This window comes from Anolis sagrei, chromosome 11 (assembly GCF_037176765.1).
Source record: "Anolis sagrei isolate rAnoSag1 chromosome 11, rAnoSag1.mat, whole genome shotgun sequence".
NCBI classification, from domain to species: Eukaryota; Metazoa; Chordata; class Lepidosauria; order Squamata; family Dactyloidae; genus Anolis; species Anolis sagrei.
In genome coordinates, this window is record NC_090031.1 from 35,013,851 (window position 1) to 35,031,053 (window position 17,203).

The 17,203-nt window shown below is 43.0% G+C and overlaps 1 protein-coding gene across 1 annotated transcript in view; it reads left to right on the forward strand.

Annotated features, from left to right (window-relative positions):
* The first annotated feature begins 4,435 nt into the window (after nt 1–4,435).
* Nucleotides 4,436–17,203, forward strand: part of BLTP2 (bridge-like lipid transfer protein family member 2) — a 35,256-nt gene continuing 22,488 nt past the window's right edge. Inside the window, exons 1-12 of the mRNA XM_067472205.1 lie at nt 4,436–4,571; nt 10,597–10,726; nt 10,866–10,915; nt 11,885–12,050; nt 12,142–12,260; nt 12,452–12,512; nt 14,230–14,401; nt 14,513–14,639; nt 15,660–15,784; nt 16,415–16,482; nt 16,569–16,729; nt 16,837–16,952. Of these exons, the coding sequence (XP_067328306.1) occupies nt 4,501–4,571; nt 10,597–10,726; nt 10,866–10,915; nt 11,885–12,050; nt 12,142–12,260; nt 12,452–12,512; nt 14,230–14,401; nt 14,513–14,639; nt 15,660–15,784; nt 16,415–16,482; nt 16,569–16,729; nt 16,837–16,952 (1,366 nt within the window). The 5' untranslated portion in view covers nt 4,436–4,500. The remainder of the gene's footprint in view (nt 4,572–10,596; nt 10,727–10,865; nt 10,916–11,884; nt 12,051–12,141; nt 12,261–12,451; nt 12,513–14,229; nt 14,402–14,512; nt 14,640–15,659; nt 15,785–16,414; nt 16,483–16,568; nt 16,730–16,836; nt 16,953–17,203) is intronic.

The window sequence follows — 17,203 nt, forward strand, 5'->3', positions numbered from 1 at the left end:
GGTGTCTGGGTACCTTCTTTTCCATGCCTAATAACATAGGGTTGCACGGGAATCCCAAAGGCCAATCTAAAGCAGGAAGACACAATCAAAGCACTCCTGACAGATGGCCATCCAGCTTCTGCTTAAAAACCTCCAGAGAAGGAGCATCTACAATACTTCAAAGTAGTCTGTGTATGTGTGTTTGTATGTATGTGTGTATATATATATACACACACACACACACACACACACACACAGAGTATATGTCTATTTGTACCTCCTTGCATTCTTTATATAGGCATCTTCACACACACATATATATGCAATTTTACATTCATATATATATGCACACACAGTACATACATAGATATATAAAATGAAAATGTTTATATAAGGAGTGCAAGGATAAGCAAATATATGTTTGTGCATAAATAAAAAATCTAAGGGTGAGCTTATATATATATATATATATATATATGAAAATTCCTATACAAAAGATTCAGCAAATATGTGTGTGTAATTCCTATAGAAGAAATATGAGGTTGAGCAATATATATGAAAATACAAATATAAGAAATACCAAGCTAAGCTAATATATATAAGAAATATGAAGTTGAGTCATATATTCATATTTATATATATGCTCGCCTTACATTTCTTATATATGCATTTTCATATATAGAGACACATACATATTAACTCTGCCTTGCATTTCTTATATATGTATTATATATATATATACACACACACACACAAACGCACACATATATATACTGGCTATATAAACATACACATGTATTAGTGTAGCCTGACATTTCTTATGTTGTTGTTCATTCGTTCAGTCATCTCCGACTCTTCGTGACCTCATGGACCAGCCCACGCCAGAGCTCCCTTATATATATATTTATTTATTTTATTTCTTATATATTTTATTTATTTATTTGCTGCATTGATATGCTGCCTTCTCACCCCGAAGGGGACTCAGAGTGGCTTACAAGTAATAGTAAATGCAATATATTATATTATTACCATAGCACAATATTAATTATATATTACTATATTGTACTGTAATATTATACTGTAATATTATTAGTAGTATTATATATAATATAGAATATATAATTATATATTTTCAGTAGTACTATATTGTATTACATTATAATATTATCAATATATGTATATACAACATTATATATATATATATATATATATATACACACGCAAACACAAATATATACACACACATACACAAAACACATATACACAGACTGGGCCACAGCAACGTGTGGCAGGGGACAGCTAGTATTATTATATTATTATTACACTGTGTCAATGGGATGAGGAAGAAAGGGTCCAAATGGCAAGGGAAGAGTTGTGCCCTTTCATTATTGTTATTGTTACTGTTGTTTATGTTGTTATAATTTTAATTTATTATTATATTATCTCCATGAGACAAGGAGGAAAGGGTCCAAATAGCAAGGAAAGGCTCGGAAAAGATGTTATATATTTTATTTATTTATTTATTATTCGAACTTCTATGCGGCCACTCCCCTGGGGCTCAGAGTGGCTTACAAGAATGACTAAAATCTAACACAATTTAAAAACAATTTAAAAACAGCAAGATCAAAAATCAAAGGCCTGTCGAAACAGATATGTCTTACATATTATTACCATAGCACAATATTAGTATTATTAGTAATATTACAGGTAATATGAATATATGATTATTATAAATTATTACTAGTAGTAGTATATTTCATTAGATTATAATATCATCAATATTATATGTATATAAAATATATTATATTATTAGGAGAATACAGTATCAGTATTAAATATTACTATATTGTACTATACCATTATATTGTAATATTATTAGTAATATACGTAATATAAAATATATAATTATAATACATTATTAGTAGTAGTATTCTATTTTATTAAAATACTAGCTGTCCGCTGCCACGCGTTGCTGTGGCCCACTGTGTATATGTGTTTTGTGTGTGTGTATATGTGTGTTTGTGTTGTTTTAAAATTTTGGGTCTTTTCAAGTCTCTTCCGCTGTGTTTTTCAGTGTTTTTATGAGTGATGGTCACTCGTTGGCCTGAGAGGTGTCTTGTGTCCAAATTTGGTGTCCAATCGCCCAGTGGTTTTTGAGTTCTGTTCATCCCACAAACAAACATTACATTTTTATTTATATAGATAAGATTATCAATATTATATGTAAGGTAAAGGTAAAGGTAGTCCCCTGACATTAAGTCCAGTCATGTCTGACTCTGGGGTGTGGTGCTCATCTCCATTTCTAAGCCAAAGAGCCAGCGTTGTCCGTAGACACCTCCAAGGTCATGTGGCTGGCATGACTGCATGGAGCGCTGTTACCTTCCCGCCGGAGCGGTACCTATTGATCTACTCACATTTGCATGTTTTCGAACTGCTAGGTTGGCAGAAGCTGGGGCTGACAGCGGAAGCTCACGCCGCTCCCCGGAATCGAACCTGCAACCTTTCAATCAACAAGCTCAGCAGCTCAGTGCTTTAAAGATCACCTGGGAAGGAATCCCACGGGAGCATTGCAGCGCACCCAAATACTTGGGAGTCACTCTGGACCGTGCTCTTACCTACAAGAAGCACTGCCTGAACATCAAGCAAAAAGTGGGTGCTAGAAACAATATCATACGAAAGCTGGCTGGCACAACCTGGGGATCACAACCAGATACAGTGAAGACATCTGCCCTTGCGCTGTGCTACTCTGCTGCTGAGTACGCATGCCCAGTGTGGAACACATCTCACCACACTAAAACAGTGGATGTGGCTCTTAATGAGACATGCCGCATTATCACGGGGTGTCTGCGCCCTACACCACTGGAGAAATTACACTGCTTAGCCGGCATTGCACCACCTGACATCTGCCGGGAAGTAGCAGCCAATAGTGAAAGGACCAAGGCAGAGACATCTCCAGCCCATCCCCTGTTTGGGTCTCAGCCAGCATGTCAACGACTTAAATCCAGACATAGTTTTCTAAGATCTACAGAGACACTCGCTGGAACACCTCAGCAAGCGAGAGTCCAAAAGTGGCAGGCTCAAACCCAGAACTGATACCAGATGAGAGAGTTCCCCCTGGGCAAGACTGGGCGACTTGGAAGGCGCTGAACAGACTGTGCTCTGGCACAACGAGATGCAGAGCCAACCTCAAGAAATGGGGCCAGAAAGTGGAATCCTCGACATGCGAGTGTGGAGAAGAGCAAACCACTGACCACCTGCTGCAATGCAACCTGAGCCCTGCCACATGCACAAGGGAGGACCTTCTTGCAGCAACACCAGAAGCACTCCAAGTGGCCAGATACTGGTCAAAGGACATTTAACCAGCTACCAAACTCACAAGTTGTGTATTTTTCTGTTTGTTTGCTTTGTTCTGTTAGAAATGTAATATAATTGACTGGCTGCCCTGACACAACAAATAAAAAATAAATAGAAAAATAAATAAACAGAAATGCTGGATCATTCCAGCAACCACCACGTCAGACTACACAGAGAAGCCATTGAAATACACAAGAAGCATGTGGACAATTTCAACAGAAAGGAAGAGACCATGAAAATGAACAAAATCTGGCTACCAGTATTAAAAAACTCTAAAATTACAACAGCAAAACAGCAGAGAGGAAACAACCAGGCACATCTAATCACCTCTCAACAAAAGATTGTCCCAGGTTCAGCCAGGCCATCCAATGCTAATCAAGGTGATCAGCTGAAACATCCCCACCTAGCTCCAGCAGACAAGGGTTCTTTGTCCCACCCTGGTCATTCCGCAGATATATAAACCCCTTTTCCTAGTTCCAACAGACCTCATTACCTCTGAGGATGCTTGCCATAGATGCAGGCGAAACGTCAGGAGAGAATGCTAGAGGCACTGTCAGGCCATTAAATGCTAATCAAGGTGGTCAGTTGAAGCATTCACCCCTAGCTCCAGCAGACAAGGGTTCTTTGTCCCACCCTGGTCATTATTCCACAGATATATAAACCCTTTGTCCTAGTTTCCAAGAGACCTCACTCCCTCTGAGCATGCTTGCCATAGATGCAGGCGAAACGTCAGGAGAGAATGCCTCTAGACCATGGCCATAGAGCCCGGAAAAACCCACAAGAACCTAAATAAATAAATAAATAAAGTATTATATTGTGCTACATTACAATATTATCAGTATTATATGTATATACAATATGTTAAATTATAAGCACAGAGGAAGTCTCTCCCTCTCTCGCCTTGATTGACTGAGTGGCATATGCCTGGCTGTCTTCTCTCTGCAGTGGCTCCTCTCTCAGGGGGGCGGGGCGTGGCTCCCTTGGCAGGCTTGGCCCCGCCCCTTCCTCCTCCCTCCTTCCAATGGCAGGGCCGCACGGGGGCGCGCCCTCGCGAGCGTTCCATTCCCCCCTCCCTCCCCTCGGTGCGCGCCCCCGCCGTCAGTTGGCAGGAAGCAGCCGCAGAGAGAGGAAGGAGGAAGGAAGTGGGAAGCAGGAGAGCGCCCCCGCATGGCGGCCCCGTGGCTAGTGGCCCTCCTGCTGGCTCTGCTGGCCCTCCTGGGGGGGTTCTGCCTGGGAAGGTAAGCCGGGTGGGGGGCCAGGTGGGTGGGTGGGGGGGGGGGACCCCTTCCTTCCCCTTCTTCCCCTTGGGGAGTTAAGCCAGGGCCAGGCCTTCCTGGCCTGGGTTTGTTTACATCCCTCCTCAGGGTTCTCTATTGGGGGGGATTCCTCAATGTTGAGTGGCATAGACACACATAGACAATGATAGGAACCATTACTGTGCATGCCTAGGTATAGAGATCAATCCACAATATAATAATAATAATCATAATAATAATAATAATACACACATCAGTATACAGAGATACAATAACACATAGACAATAACAGGAACCATTATTGTTCATGCCTATGCAAATGTGAATGCGAATCTATATATGTAGAGATCAACACCACAATAATAATAATACACACATACGTATATATAGGTATAGGTACAATAATAATAATAATAATAATACACACATATGTATTTACAGATACAATAAGGGTAAAACACATAGACAATAACAGGAACAGTTATTGTGCATGCATAGGTATAGAGATCAATCCACAATATAGTAATAATAATACACACATATGTATACAGAGGTACAATAAGAGTATACAATAACACATAGACAATAACAGGAACCATTATTGTGCATGCCTATGCGAATGCGAATCTATATATGTAGAGATCAACACCACAATAATAATACACACGTACAGATATATAGGTATAATAATAATAATAATGATAATAATACACATGTATACAGAGATACAATAAGAGTAAAACACATAGACAATGATAGGAACAGTTATTGTGCATGCATAGGTATAGAGATCAATCCACACAATATAATAATAATATACACATATGTATACAGAGATGCAATAAGAGTAAAAAAAAACACATAGACAATAATAGTAATCATTATTGTGCATGCATATGTATAGCGATAGATATGGATATAATAATAACAAAAATAATAATGCGAACCTATGTACGTAGAGATCAACACCACAATAATAATACACACGTACGTATATATAGGTATAGGTACAATAATAATAATAACAATAATACATACGTGTATATATAGATACAATAATAATAACAATAATGCGCACCTATGTACATAGAGATCAATACTACAATAATAATACACACATACGTATATATAGGTATAGGTACAATAATAACAATAATACATACATGTATCTATAGATACAATAATAATATTATTATAATAATACACACATTTGTATGCAGAGATACAATAAGAGTAAAACACATAGACAATGATAGAAACAGTTATTGTGCATGCATATGTATAGAGATAGATATGGATATAATAATAACAAAAAGAATAATGCGAACCTATGTACGTAGAGATCAATACTACAATAATAATACACACGTACGTATATATAGGTATAGGTACAAGTGGCATCTCAATCCACAATATACTACTACTACTAATAATAATACACACATATACAGAGATACAATAAGAGTAAAACACATAGACAATGATAGGAACAGTTATTGTGCATGCATAGGTATAGAGATCAATCCACAATAATAATAATACTACTACTAATAATAATAATCATAATACACACATCAGTATACAGAGATACAATAAGAGTATACAATAACACATAGACAATAACAGGAACCATTATTGTTCATGCCTATGCAAATGCGAATCTATATATGTAGAGATCAACACCACAATAATAATACACACGTACAGATATATAGGTATAGATACAATAATAATAATAATAATACACACATATGTATACAGAGATACAATAAGAGTAAAACACATAGACAATAATAAGAACCATTATTGTTCATGCATAGGTATAGAGATCAATCCCCAATATAATAATAATAATAATAATAATAATAATAATAATAATACACACATATGTATACAGAGATACAATAAGAGTAATAAAACACATGATAGGAACAGTTATTGTGCATGCATATGTATAGAGATCAATCCATAGACAATAACAGTAACCATTATTGTTCATGCCTATGTATAGAGATCAATCCACAATATAATAATAACAACAATAATACACACATATGTAAACAGAGGTACAATAAGAGTAAAAAAAAAACACATAGACAATAATAGGAACCATGATTGTTCATACATATGTATAGAGATAGGTATGGATATAATAATAACAAAAATAATAATGCGAACCTATGTACGTAGAGATCAATACTACAATAATAATACACACGTACGTATATATATATATATAGGTATAGATACAATAATCATAATAACAATAACACACACCTATGTACATAGAGATCAATGCTACAATAATAATACACACATACATGTTTATATAGATATAGATACAATAATACATACTTGTATATATAGATTTAATAATAATAACGCACACCTATGTACGTAGAGATCAATGCTACAGTAATAACACACATACATGTATATATAGATATAGATGCAATAATAATACGTATATATAGATATAGATACAATAATAATAATAATAGATAGATAGATACAATAATAATAATAATAATAACGCACACCTATGTACGTAGAGATCAATACTATAATAATAATACACACGTATATATATATATAGGTATAGATACAATAATAATACATACATACATGTTAGGACATTAAGATCATCCGGGGAGGCCCTGCTCTCGATCCCGCCAGCCTCACAAGCACGGCTGGCGGGGACGAGAGACAGGGCCTTCTCAGTGGTGGCCCCCCAGCTGTGGAATGCCCTTCCCGCAGACATTAGATCAGCCCCCTCCCTGCTGGCGTTCAGGAGAAGAGTGAAGACCTGGCTCTTTGAACAGGCGTTTAATTAAGCAGTGCAATTAATTGATTGATCTTGGAACTTGGAATAATGGATGAGGAGATCGGATTATGACTTTACTGATGAGACGTGATGGATTAGTTATACGGATGTATTGATGTTATATTGATGTATTGATGTATTGTCATATTGATGTAGTTGCCTAGTTATTGTTTTTAATGCTAATGTTGTGCACTTTGTATATTGACTTGGTTGTAAACCGCACTGAGTCGCCTACGGGCTGAGAGAGAGCGGTATACAAATAAAGTAAATAAATAAAATAAATAAATACATACGTGTATATATAGGTACAATAATAAGAACAATAATAACGCACACCTATGTTCGTAGGGATCAATACTATAATAATAATACACACATACATGTATATTTAGATATACATACAATAATAATAATAATGCACACCTGTCTATGTAGAGATCAATACTACAATAATAATACACACGTACGTATATATAGGTATAGGTACAATAATAATAATAACAATAATACATACGTGTATCTATAGATACAATAATAATAACGCACACCTATGTATGTAGAAATCAATACTACAGTAATAAAACACACATACATGTATATATAGCTATAGAAATAATAATAATAATAATAATAATAATAATGCGCACCTGTGTATGTAGAGATCAATACTACAATAATAATACACACGTACATATTTAAAGGCATAGATATAATAATAATACATACATGCATGTATACATAGATACAATAATAACAATAATAACACACACCTATGTACATAGAAATCAATACTACATTAATAATACACAGATATATAGGTATAGATACAATAATAAAAATAACAATAATACATACGTGTATATATAGATACAATGATAATAATAACAATAACTCACACCTATGTATGTAGAGATCAACACTGCAGTAATAATACACACATATGTAGAGATAGAGATAGATACAATAACACGGATAGCAAAAGAGACATATGTGTATATATTGATATCGATACAGTGATAATATGCGGTTTATGTACAGTTAAGTGGTAAATATTGTGGTTTTCCCCCCTCGATCTTTCCTTTTTCATAATGACGGCGTCTTGCGATGAACTAGTTTTGCTGCCCCCAAAATGTTAGCGACGTGATGGAGAGAAATACAAAGGAGTTGTCTGTGGGAGGAGGAATACATCTGCATACATACATATATATATATATCTTCTGCCTTTCATGGCGTACGAAGGTGGGATTTGGGGGCTGAAAACTGAAGAAGGTTCCAGAGATGGCTGTGATCTGCAGATGGATTCATCCGACCAAGCATGGCCTCTGTAGGCATTTTCTTGGTCCTCCAGTGTGTCCCTGCGCAGGAAGTCCTTCACTTCAATAGGGTCCATGGTGTCGTGCATTCACTTTTGAAAAAATGGGTCCCCTCTAGGCATTTTTTAAGTCTTCCGGATATCATTCTATGGTCTTCCTGTGGAGGAAGTCCTTCATTTCAGTACTGGAGGACCTGGAAAATTGGAAGCTCTCTAGGCATTTCCTAGGTCCTCCAGTAAGAACCATATGGAAACGAAGGACTTCCTGCGCAGGAGTAGAGTGGCGCCAGGGGATGTAAAGAATGCCTAGAGGGGGCAGAGTGAATTGGAAGCAAACAAGTGAAACCACAGAGATGGATTAATGGAAACCCTCCAGGCATTTGTAGGTCTTGTGGACATCATTCTATGGTCTTCCTGTGGAGGAAGTCCTTCATTTCAGTATTGGAGGACCTAGAAAATTGGAAGCTCTCTAGGCATTTCCTAGGTCCTCCAGTATGGACCAAATGGAAACGAAGGACTTCCTGCGCTGGAGTAGAGTGGCGCCAGGGGATGTAAAGAATGCCTAGAGGGGACAGATTGAATTGGAAGCAAACAAGTGAAACCACAGAGATGGATTAATGGAAGCCCTCCAGGCATTTGTAGGTCTTCTGGACATCATTCTATGGTCTTCCTGTGGAGGAAGTCCTTCATTTCAGTATTGCAGGACCTAGAAAATTGGAAGCTCTCTAGGCATTTCCTAGGTTCTCCAGTATGAACCATATGGAAACAAAGGACTTCCTGCGCTGGAGTAGAGTGGCGCCAGGGGACGTAGAGAATGCCTAGAGAGGATAGATTGAATTGTGTTATGGTGTATTGTTTTGTTGTTTTTACTGTTATTGCTTTAATGTTTTTGATTTGCTTTGAATTGTATTGTTATGCTATTGTTTTGTTGAGGCCTTGGCCTGTGTAAGCCGCATCAAGTCCTTCGGGAGATGCTAGCGGGGTACAAATAAAGTAAATAATAATAATAATAATAATAATAATAATAATAATAATAAGCAAAGAAGTGAAACCACAGAGATGGATTAATGGAAGCCCTCTAGGCATTTTTAGGTCTTCTGGACATCATTCTATGGTCTTCCTGTGGAGGAAGTCCTTCATTTCAGTACTGGAGGACCTAGAGAATGCCTAGAGAGCTTTCAATTATCCATCTCTGTGGTTTCACTTGTTTGCTTCCAATTCAATCTGCCCCCTCTAGGCATTCTCTACGTCCCCTGGCACCACTCTACTCCTGCGCAGGAAGTCCTTTGTTTCCATATGATTCATACTGGAGGACCTAGGAAATGCCTAGAGAGCTTCCATTTACCCATCTCTGTGGTTTCAGTTGTCTGCTTCCAATTCAATCTGTCTCCTCTAGGTATTATCTATGTCACCTGGTGCCACTCTATTCCTGCACAGGAAGTCCGTCATTTCAATACTGGAGGACCTAGGAAATGCCTAGAGAGCTTCTGTTTACCCATCTTTGTGGTTTCACTTGTCTGCTTCCAATTCAGTCCGCTCCCTCTAGGCATTCTCTATGTCCCCTGGCGCTACTCTACTCCTGTGCAGGAAATCCTTCATTTCAATATGGTTCATACTGGAGGACCTAGGAAATGCCTAGAGAGCTTCCAATTATCCACCTCTGTGGTTTCACTTGTCTGCTTCCAATTCTTTCTTTGCTGCAGAGGTACAAACAATATATCCATTTCAAAGCAAACCCACTTGTGAGTAGTTATTTACTATTGCTATTGAGATCCTACACACTGACGCTACGTCCCCTGGTGCTCCCCGTAGGCATTTTTTTCGGTCTTCCAAGGCAACTCTATGGCACCTTGTCCCTCTTTGCTTCCTAGATGGGTCCTCTACATCCTGGTGACCAACTGGTGCCGGCGCCGCCTGCAGGCCGAGCTGAAGGTCCGCTCCTTTGGGTTCTTCTGGGTCCAGAACCTCAGCCTGAAGTTCCAGGAGGAGCAGCAGACCGTGGTGCGTCTCGGGGCATCCGGGTTATTGTTATCCGCGGGGTGGTTGATCTCGAGGTACTCCAGCACGGCCTCGCGGTCCGCTTCCGGCCCGAAAAGGTGGGCTCCGGACCAACACGTCTCTCTTTGGCTTCCTTTGGCAGGAGATCGACCGCATCTGGGTCTCCAGCAAACTCTTCAGCACCGATGTGCCGTAAGTGTTCTACGGCGGCCATGTTTGTGGGGGGTCACCCGAGGTCATAAGGGGAGCGGAGGATCAAATCAGTGGCCTTGACCCATTGAAAACACTGTTTGTAGTTCTCCAAGGGACACTATTTGAAGGAGGCATGGGCAAACTTTGGCCCTCCCTCCAGGTGTTTTGGACTTCAACTCGGCTGTTAGGAATTGTGGGAGTTGAAGTCCAAAACACCTGGAGGGAGGGCCAAAGTTTGCCCATGCCTCATTTAAATGGATCCTGTTCCCAAATTCGACCGGACATTTCTCGAAAGCAATTTCTCGAAAGCCATTTCTCTGACCGGGCGTGTTCAGGAGTAAATCCCCAGGAGAGCCAAATCGGTCAAGCGTGACCTCCCCGGGAGGGGGGAGGGTGTTAATCCCATAACACCAGCTGGACACCAAAATAGGCAAGACGTGTCACTTCCTGTTTACTTTTCCCCCAGACCGTATTTTGTTGACTTCCTCCTTCTGAAGCCAGGGTTGTTCGGGATCCATTGCTTTGGGGAAGTGGGGGAAACCACCCTGAAATAATAATAATAATAATAATAATAATAATAATAATAGTCCTAGTCAAATAATAATAAAAATAATAATAGTCCTAGGCACTTGGGAAGTGTCCGACGTGGGATCCAATACAACAACCAGCCGCACAGTGATCTTGTTTGCTGTGTACTCATCTTGTTGTGTTTCTAATAATAATAATAATAATAGTCCTAGTCAAATAATAATAAAAATTATAATAGTCCTAGGCACTTGGGAAGTGTCCGACGTGTGATCCAATACTGTGTACTCATCATGTTGTGTTTCTAATAATAATAATAATAATAATAATAATAATAATAGTAGAAGTCTCCCCCCCCCCCCCCAAACTGCTGAGGGCACACACCCTTCAAAATGTCCCATTGTTTGTCCTCCAAAATTGTGTCCCCCCCTCCCCCCCATCCAGGCGCTATCTGGCCCTGTGTTTTGGGGAAGTGCGCGTCCGAGTGGACCTCCGTTCAAGCCCCCGGTTGCGTCCCCCAGAATTGGAAGCCACTGACCCAACGGACGGCGACATGGAGACGGGGCGGGCGCTCTCCTTCGGGGCGCCGCTCCTTCGGTTGCTCAGCCAGGTACGGAAGAGGGAACGTAGGCTAGCGAAGGGGGAATGGGGTCCCTCCTGTCCGAGTGGCCGCGATCTCCCCGTATCTTTCTCCTCCGCAGCTTTGCTCCGTCCACGTGGACTCGGTCAACGTCATGGTCCTCCATGTTGCATCCTCCGAGTCCCTATGGCACGTCCAAGTGGCCCGGGCCCGTCTCCTCTTAGACTGGGACGGAAGGAGGTGAGTCCCGTTCCGCTCTGGAGACCCAGGTTCGAATTCCCGGGTGTAAAAATACTCCGAGTGACCCAAATCACAGCCGGTCAGTCTCAGAGCGGGGCAAAGGCAGATAACATCTGGACAAGACATGTACAGGCAGTCCCCGAGTTACAACAACCCATTAGTTTACCGCGACATACTCTCCTCTCTCCCAGCACGGCCTGCGAAGTGGGCTTCAGCCAGGTGAACAGCAAGGTGCTCAAGAGCAGCCGGCAGGTAAGGCCACACCCTTAGAGTTTCTGTCTATATTTTGTCATTTCATTCCTGTTGACTTCAGGCTTAGGGTTCAGGCTGAATTTCCTCTTGTGATCAGAACATGGAGGGATCTGGATATCCATCGTGGGAGAATAGGATTGAATTGTCAAAAATATTAAAATGTAACTAGTTATTTTTATTACAAACGGGTGATTCAAACATCGAAGGAGTTGGTGTCTGTTGGAGTCAGTGGGCCGAAGATAGTGTTATCCTCAGGAGTGTGAGGTATACCTCTGTGTGAGAGAAGCCTTGTGTGAGAAAGCTCCACTGTGAAGCCTCCTGCCTGTTAGAGTTAGTGGACCAAAGCTAGTGCCATCCTGAGGAGAGTGAGTAGGCCGAAGCCTGTCAGAGCCAGTGAGTCAAAGTTAGTGTCGTCCTGAGGAGTGTGAGGTATACCTCTGTGTGAGAGAAGCCTTGTGTGAGAAAGCTCCACTGGGAAGGCTGCTGCCTGTTAAGAGTTAGTGGACCAAAGCTAGTGCCATCCTGAGGAGAGTGAGTAGGCCGAAGCCTGTCAGAGCCAGTGAGTCAAAGTTAGTGTCGTCCTGAGGAGTGTGAGGTATACCTCTGTGTGAGAGAAGCCTTGTGTGAGAAAGCTCCAGTATGAAGGCTGCTGCCTGTTAGAGTTAGTCGGCCAAAGCTAGTGCCGTCCTGAGGAGAGTGAGTAGGCCGAAGCCTGTTAGAGCTAGTGGGCCAAAGTTAGTGTCGCCCTGAGGAGTGTGAGGTATACCTCTGTGTGAGAGAAGCCTTGTGTGAGAAAGCTCCAGTGCGAGGGCTGCTGCCTGTTAGTGGACCAAAGCTAGTGCCGTCCTGAGGAGAGTGAATAGGCCAAAGCCTGTCAGAGCCAGTGGGCCAAAGCTAGTGTTGTTCTGAGGAGTTTGAGGTAAATCTCTGTGTGAGAAAACTCCAGTGTGAGGGCTGCTCTCTGTTAGAGTTAGTGGACTAAAACTAGTGCCGTTGTGAGAAGAGTGAGTAGGCTGAAGCCTATCAGAGCCGGTGGGCCAAAGCTAATGTCCTGACGAGTGTGAGGTAAACCACTGTGTGAGGGAAGCCTTGTGTGAGACAGCTCCATTGTGAAGGCTGCTGCCTATTAAGAGTTAGTTTGCCAAAGCTAGTGCCGTCCTGAGGAGAGTGAGTAGGCCGAAGCCTGTCAGAGCCAGTGGGCCAAAGTTAGTGTCGTCCTGAGGAGTGTGAGGTAAACCTTTGTGTGAGAGAAGCCTTGTGTGAGAAAGCTCCAGTATGAAGGCTGCTGTGTGTAAAGCTACTATGTATTTGTTTATTTGTGTTATGGAATCCTAGTTCTTGTAAATAGTGTGTATTTGTTCTTTTTATCACTTTGGGCTTCCCGTGTTGGGTCACGCTGCTGCTGCTAAGTTACTCTGCTGTGTATTTATGGAGAGGGTCTTTCACTAACATGGGTTATGGGCCCAGTATAACCCAGTACAGATCCATACAGACTTGACTTCAGGCTTAGTGTTCAGGTTCCATTTGCTCTTGTGATCAGAGCATGGAGAGACCTGGATATCCATCGCTTGTCTTATGTATCCCTATGTGGAAAAATAGGGTTGGACTGGATGACCTTTGAGGCCCCCAGTTCTTGGATTTTAAGGCAGTAAACAGACCTGCAAGCTAGTTTGGACGTCTGGACATGCCTGAAAGGCTGCCGTGCTTCCTCCCGCAGGAGGAGGCCTGCCTGGCCGAGCTGTCGTTGGCGCTCACCGTCTCGTTGGAGGTGAACCCAGGCAAGCGGCAGCTGCAGAGCGTGGGCCTTCAAGTCTGGGGTCTCCACGCCGAGCTCCACGAGGGGCTCTTCCACAGCGAGCTCCTGCGGCGCCTCGGGGACGGAGACACAGGTGAGGAGGAGAACGACAACGAAGATGCCGGAATGCCATAGGATCGCCCCCTCTTTCCCAAAGATTTTGGGTTTTCTGGGTACGGTCCAAGCCCTTCTTTGGTATTCCTAGACCGCGTGATCCCCGTTGAGCCGCGCCGGCCGCTGCTGACCCTCGCCAGCCTGAAATACGTTCCTTCGCGGGTCAAGATGGCGCTGGAGAACACCAGCCTGGTTCTGTCCATGAACAGCCAGAAGAGGTAACTACAGGGAGTCCCCGAGTTACAAACATCTGACTTGTAAACAACTCCTAGTTAAGAACAGGGCCGAGACAACGGGAAGTGAGTGGAATCTACTCTACTAGGAGTACAGTGTTCTCGCACTTATCGCGGGGGTTCCTTTCCAGAACCCCCCGCGATAAGTGAATATCCGCGAAATAGAGACGCCGGGCTCCCCCTCCCCTCCTCCTCCTCTCCCCCATCCTTCCTAAATCACCAGCGCTTTGACATGAAGCCACTGAGGAAAGGCCAGGTCCTCAGGCAGGGAGGAAGGGGAAGCGCCTGCCCGGTCGAGGTCTTCTCTGCCGAAGGCGGCCCTCGCCCTCCTGACCCTGTCCCCGACCCTCTCCTCTTCCTCTTTCCCCTCCCTCCCTCAGCACCCTCCCTCTGTCAGCGCCAATCAATTCATATTTATTGAAAAATATTTTTTTAAAAAAACCGCGAAACAGCGAGTCTGCATAAAGCGAACCACAAAGCAGCGAGAGAACACTGTATTGTGAGCCGCTCCGAGTCCCCTCGAGGAGATGGGGTGGGATACAAATATTATTATTATTATTATTTCCCATCGTGATCCCTGTGAATCGCACATATGGTAGTTTCTGCGCCTGAGCAGACAGCTTCGGAACCTTCTAGATAGATTTGGAAAACTTTGGCGGTTGGCCCCGCCCACTCTCCCCTTGCGAGTATAAGTAGCAGGTCCCCAGTTCTTTTGATCCGCCGCTCTGTCAGCAGCTAAGGACCTTCATCGTGTGACTTGCTTATTGGACTGCCAATAATGCCAGACTGGACTTTTTATTCTTTGACGTTGTTCTTCTTTTTAATTGAAATGGCGGTCTACAGCTTTTTTGGAGGGGAAATTCACTCCAGTAAGAGTTACCTTTTTGTGGAAATGGACTCCATTAAGCTGTACCTGGGGGATCGATCCCAATAACGGGGTGGTCCAAGAGGGTGGTGGGCTCGACTGAACTCTGAGTCCTCGGCGGCCATTTTCCTTGCCCACAGGCATCTCAACTGGACCCTGAAGCTCCTCCAGTTTGGGTACCAATCCGACGTGGAGCAGATCCCTCTGCGCAGCTTCACCCCCACCTGCGACCTGCCCCAGATGAGCGTCGAACTCATCCTGGAAGGTCAGTGGCCAGAAAGAGGGTCTGCGGGGGAGGAGTAGACAGAGAGAATGTCCGTGCCTTGTGGCCAGGTATCATAATGGACTTGTGGGCCAAATGTGGCCCGTCGACCATCATTGACTGTGTGTTGCATGTAGTCCACGGATTATAAACAATCCGCAAATGGCCACATGTGTCCCATTTACTATAGTTGACCCAAGGGTCATATGTGGCCTGTTGACTAGAGCTCTGATTGGACTGTGGATTATAATGGACAGTAGGACAAGGATGAGGATGATAAACTATAATTGGCCTATGGGTTGTATGTAGCCCATAGACTATAATTGACGGTGACCCATGGACTACAACTGATTGTGGGCTGTAGATGACCTATGGCTCATAATGGACCCAATTTGTGGCTCATCTATGGCCCACAGACCATGATGGACTGTGGGTTGTATATGAACGATGGATTATAATTGACCATAGCTAATAGTAGCTTTGCTCCATTCCCCCACATTATATCATATATCAACAACTGAGCCAATCCCTTGGGAGGTCCAGGATTGGGGCCCCCAAGGGCTGGAATTTATGAATTGTGGGGCGAGAGAGATCGGGGCCCTGGGTGTCAATAACTTCCGGGACTTCTCCTAGACGGTCTGCTCCTCTCCCAAAGCCGCCAACGGATCGTGTGCCTCAACCTGCTCAAGGCCAGCCTCCAGGTGAGCGGTCAAGCGCAGGGTCACTTCCCCTACCCTTCTCCCTTCCCCACTTCGACCACGGGTTCAATTCCGTCTCGCCCCATCAGGTCATGGCCATCGACGTCTCCGTGGCGGTGATGCTCAACACCTGCATCGTCCACTACCGGCACCAGGAGTTTGCCCACTGGCTGAGCGTCCTGGCCGCAGCGAGACGGGCGGCCGAACACCCGCCGTCCACCACTCTTGCCACCAAAGACAGGGACAGCAGGTGAGTTTTTGTCATTTCCTCGTTCGTTTTGTTTACTTCCCAAATGACTCCATCTTTTCTTCACCCGCTCTCCGTTTTCTCCCCATACATACAATTTCTGTTTCCAGGATGCCCCAAATCTTGGCAACCATCATCCTCAGTGCCTCAGTTTCCAACGTCAGCGTCTCAGTACAGCTGGGCAACACGCCGCCCTTCGCCCTGGGCTTCAACTCCGTCACGCTTGGTGAGTGAGCCCCTTGGCCAGAGGAAAGATTGTTCCAGAACAGGCATGAGCAAACTTCAGCCCTTCGGGTGTTTTGGACTAAAAATGCCACAATTCCCTCTCTTTGGTGGGGTTCAGAATGCTCTTTGATTGTAGGTGAACTATAAATCCCAACAACTACATCTCCAAAATGTCAAGGTCTGTTTCCCCCAAACTTCACCAGTGTTCACAATTGGGCATATGGAGTATTCATGCCAAGTTTGGTCCATATC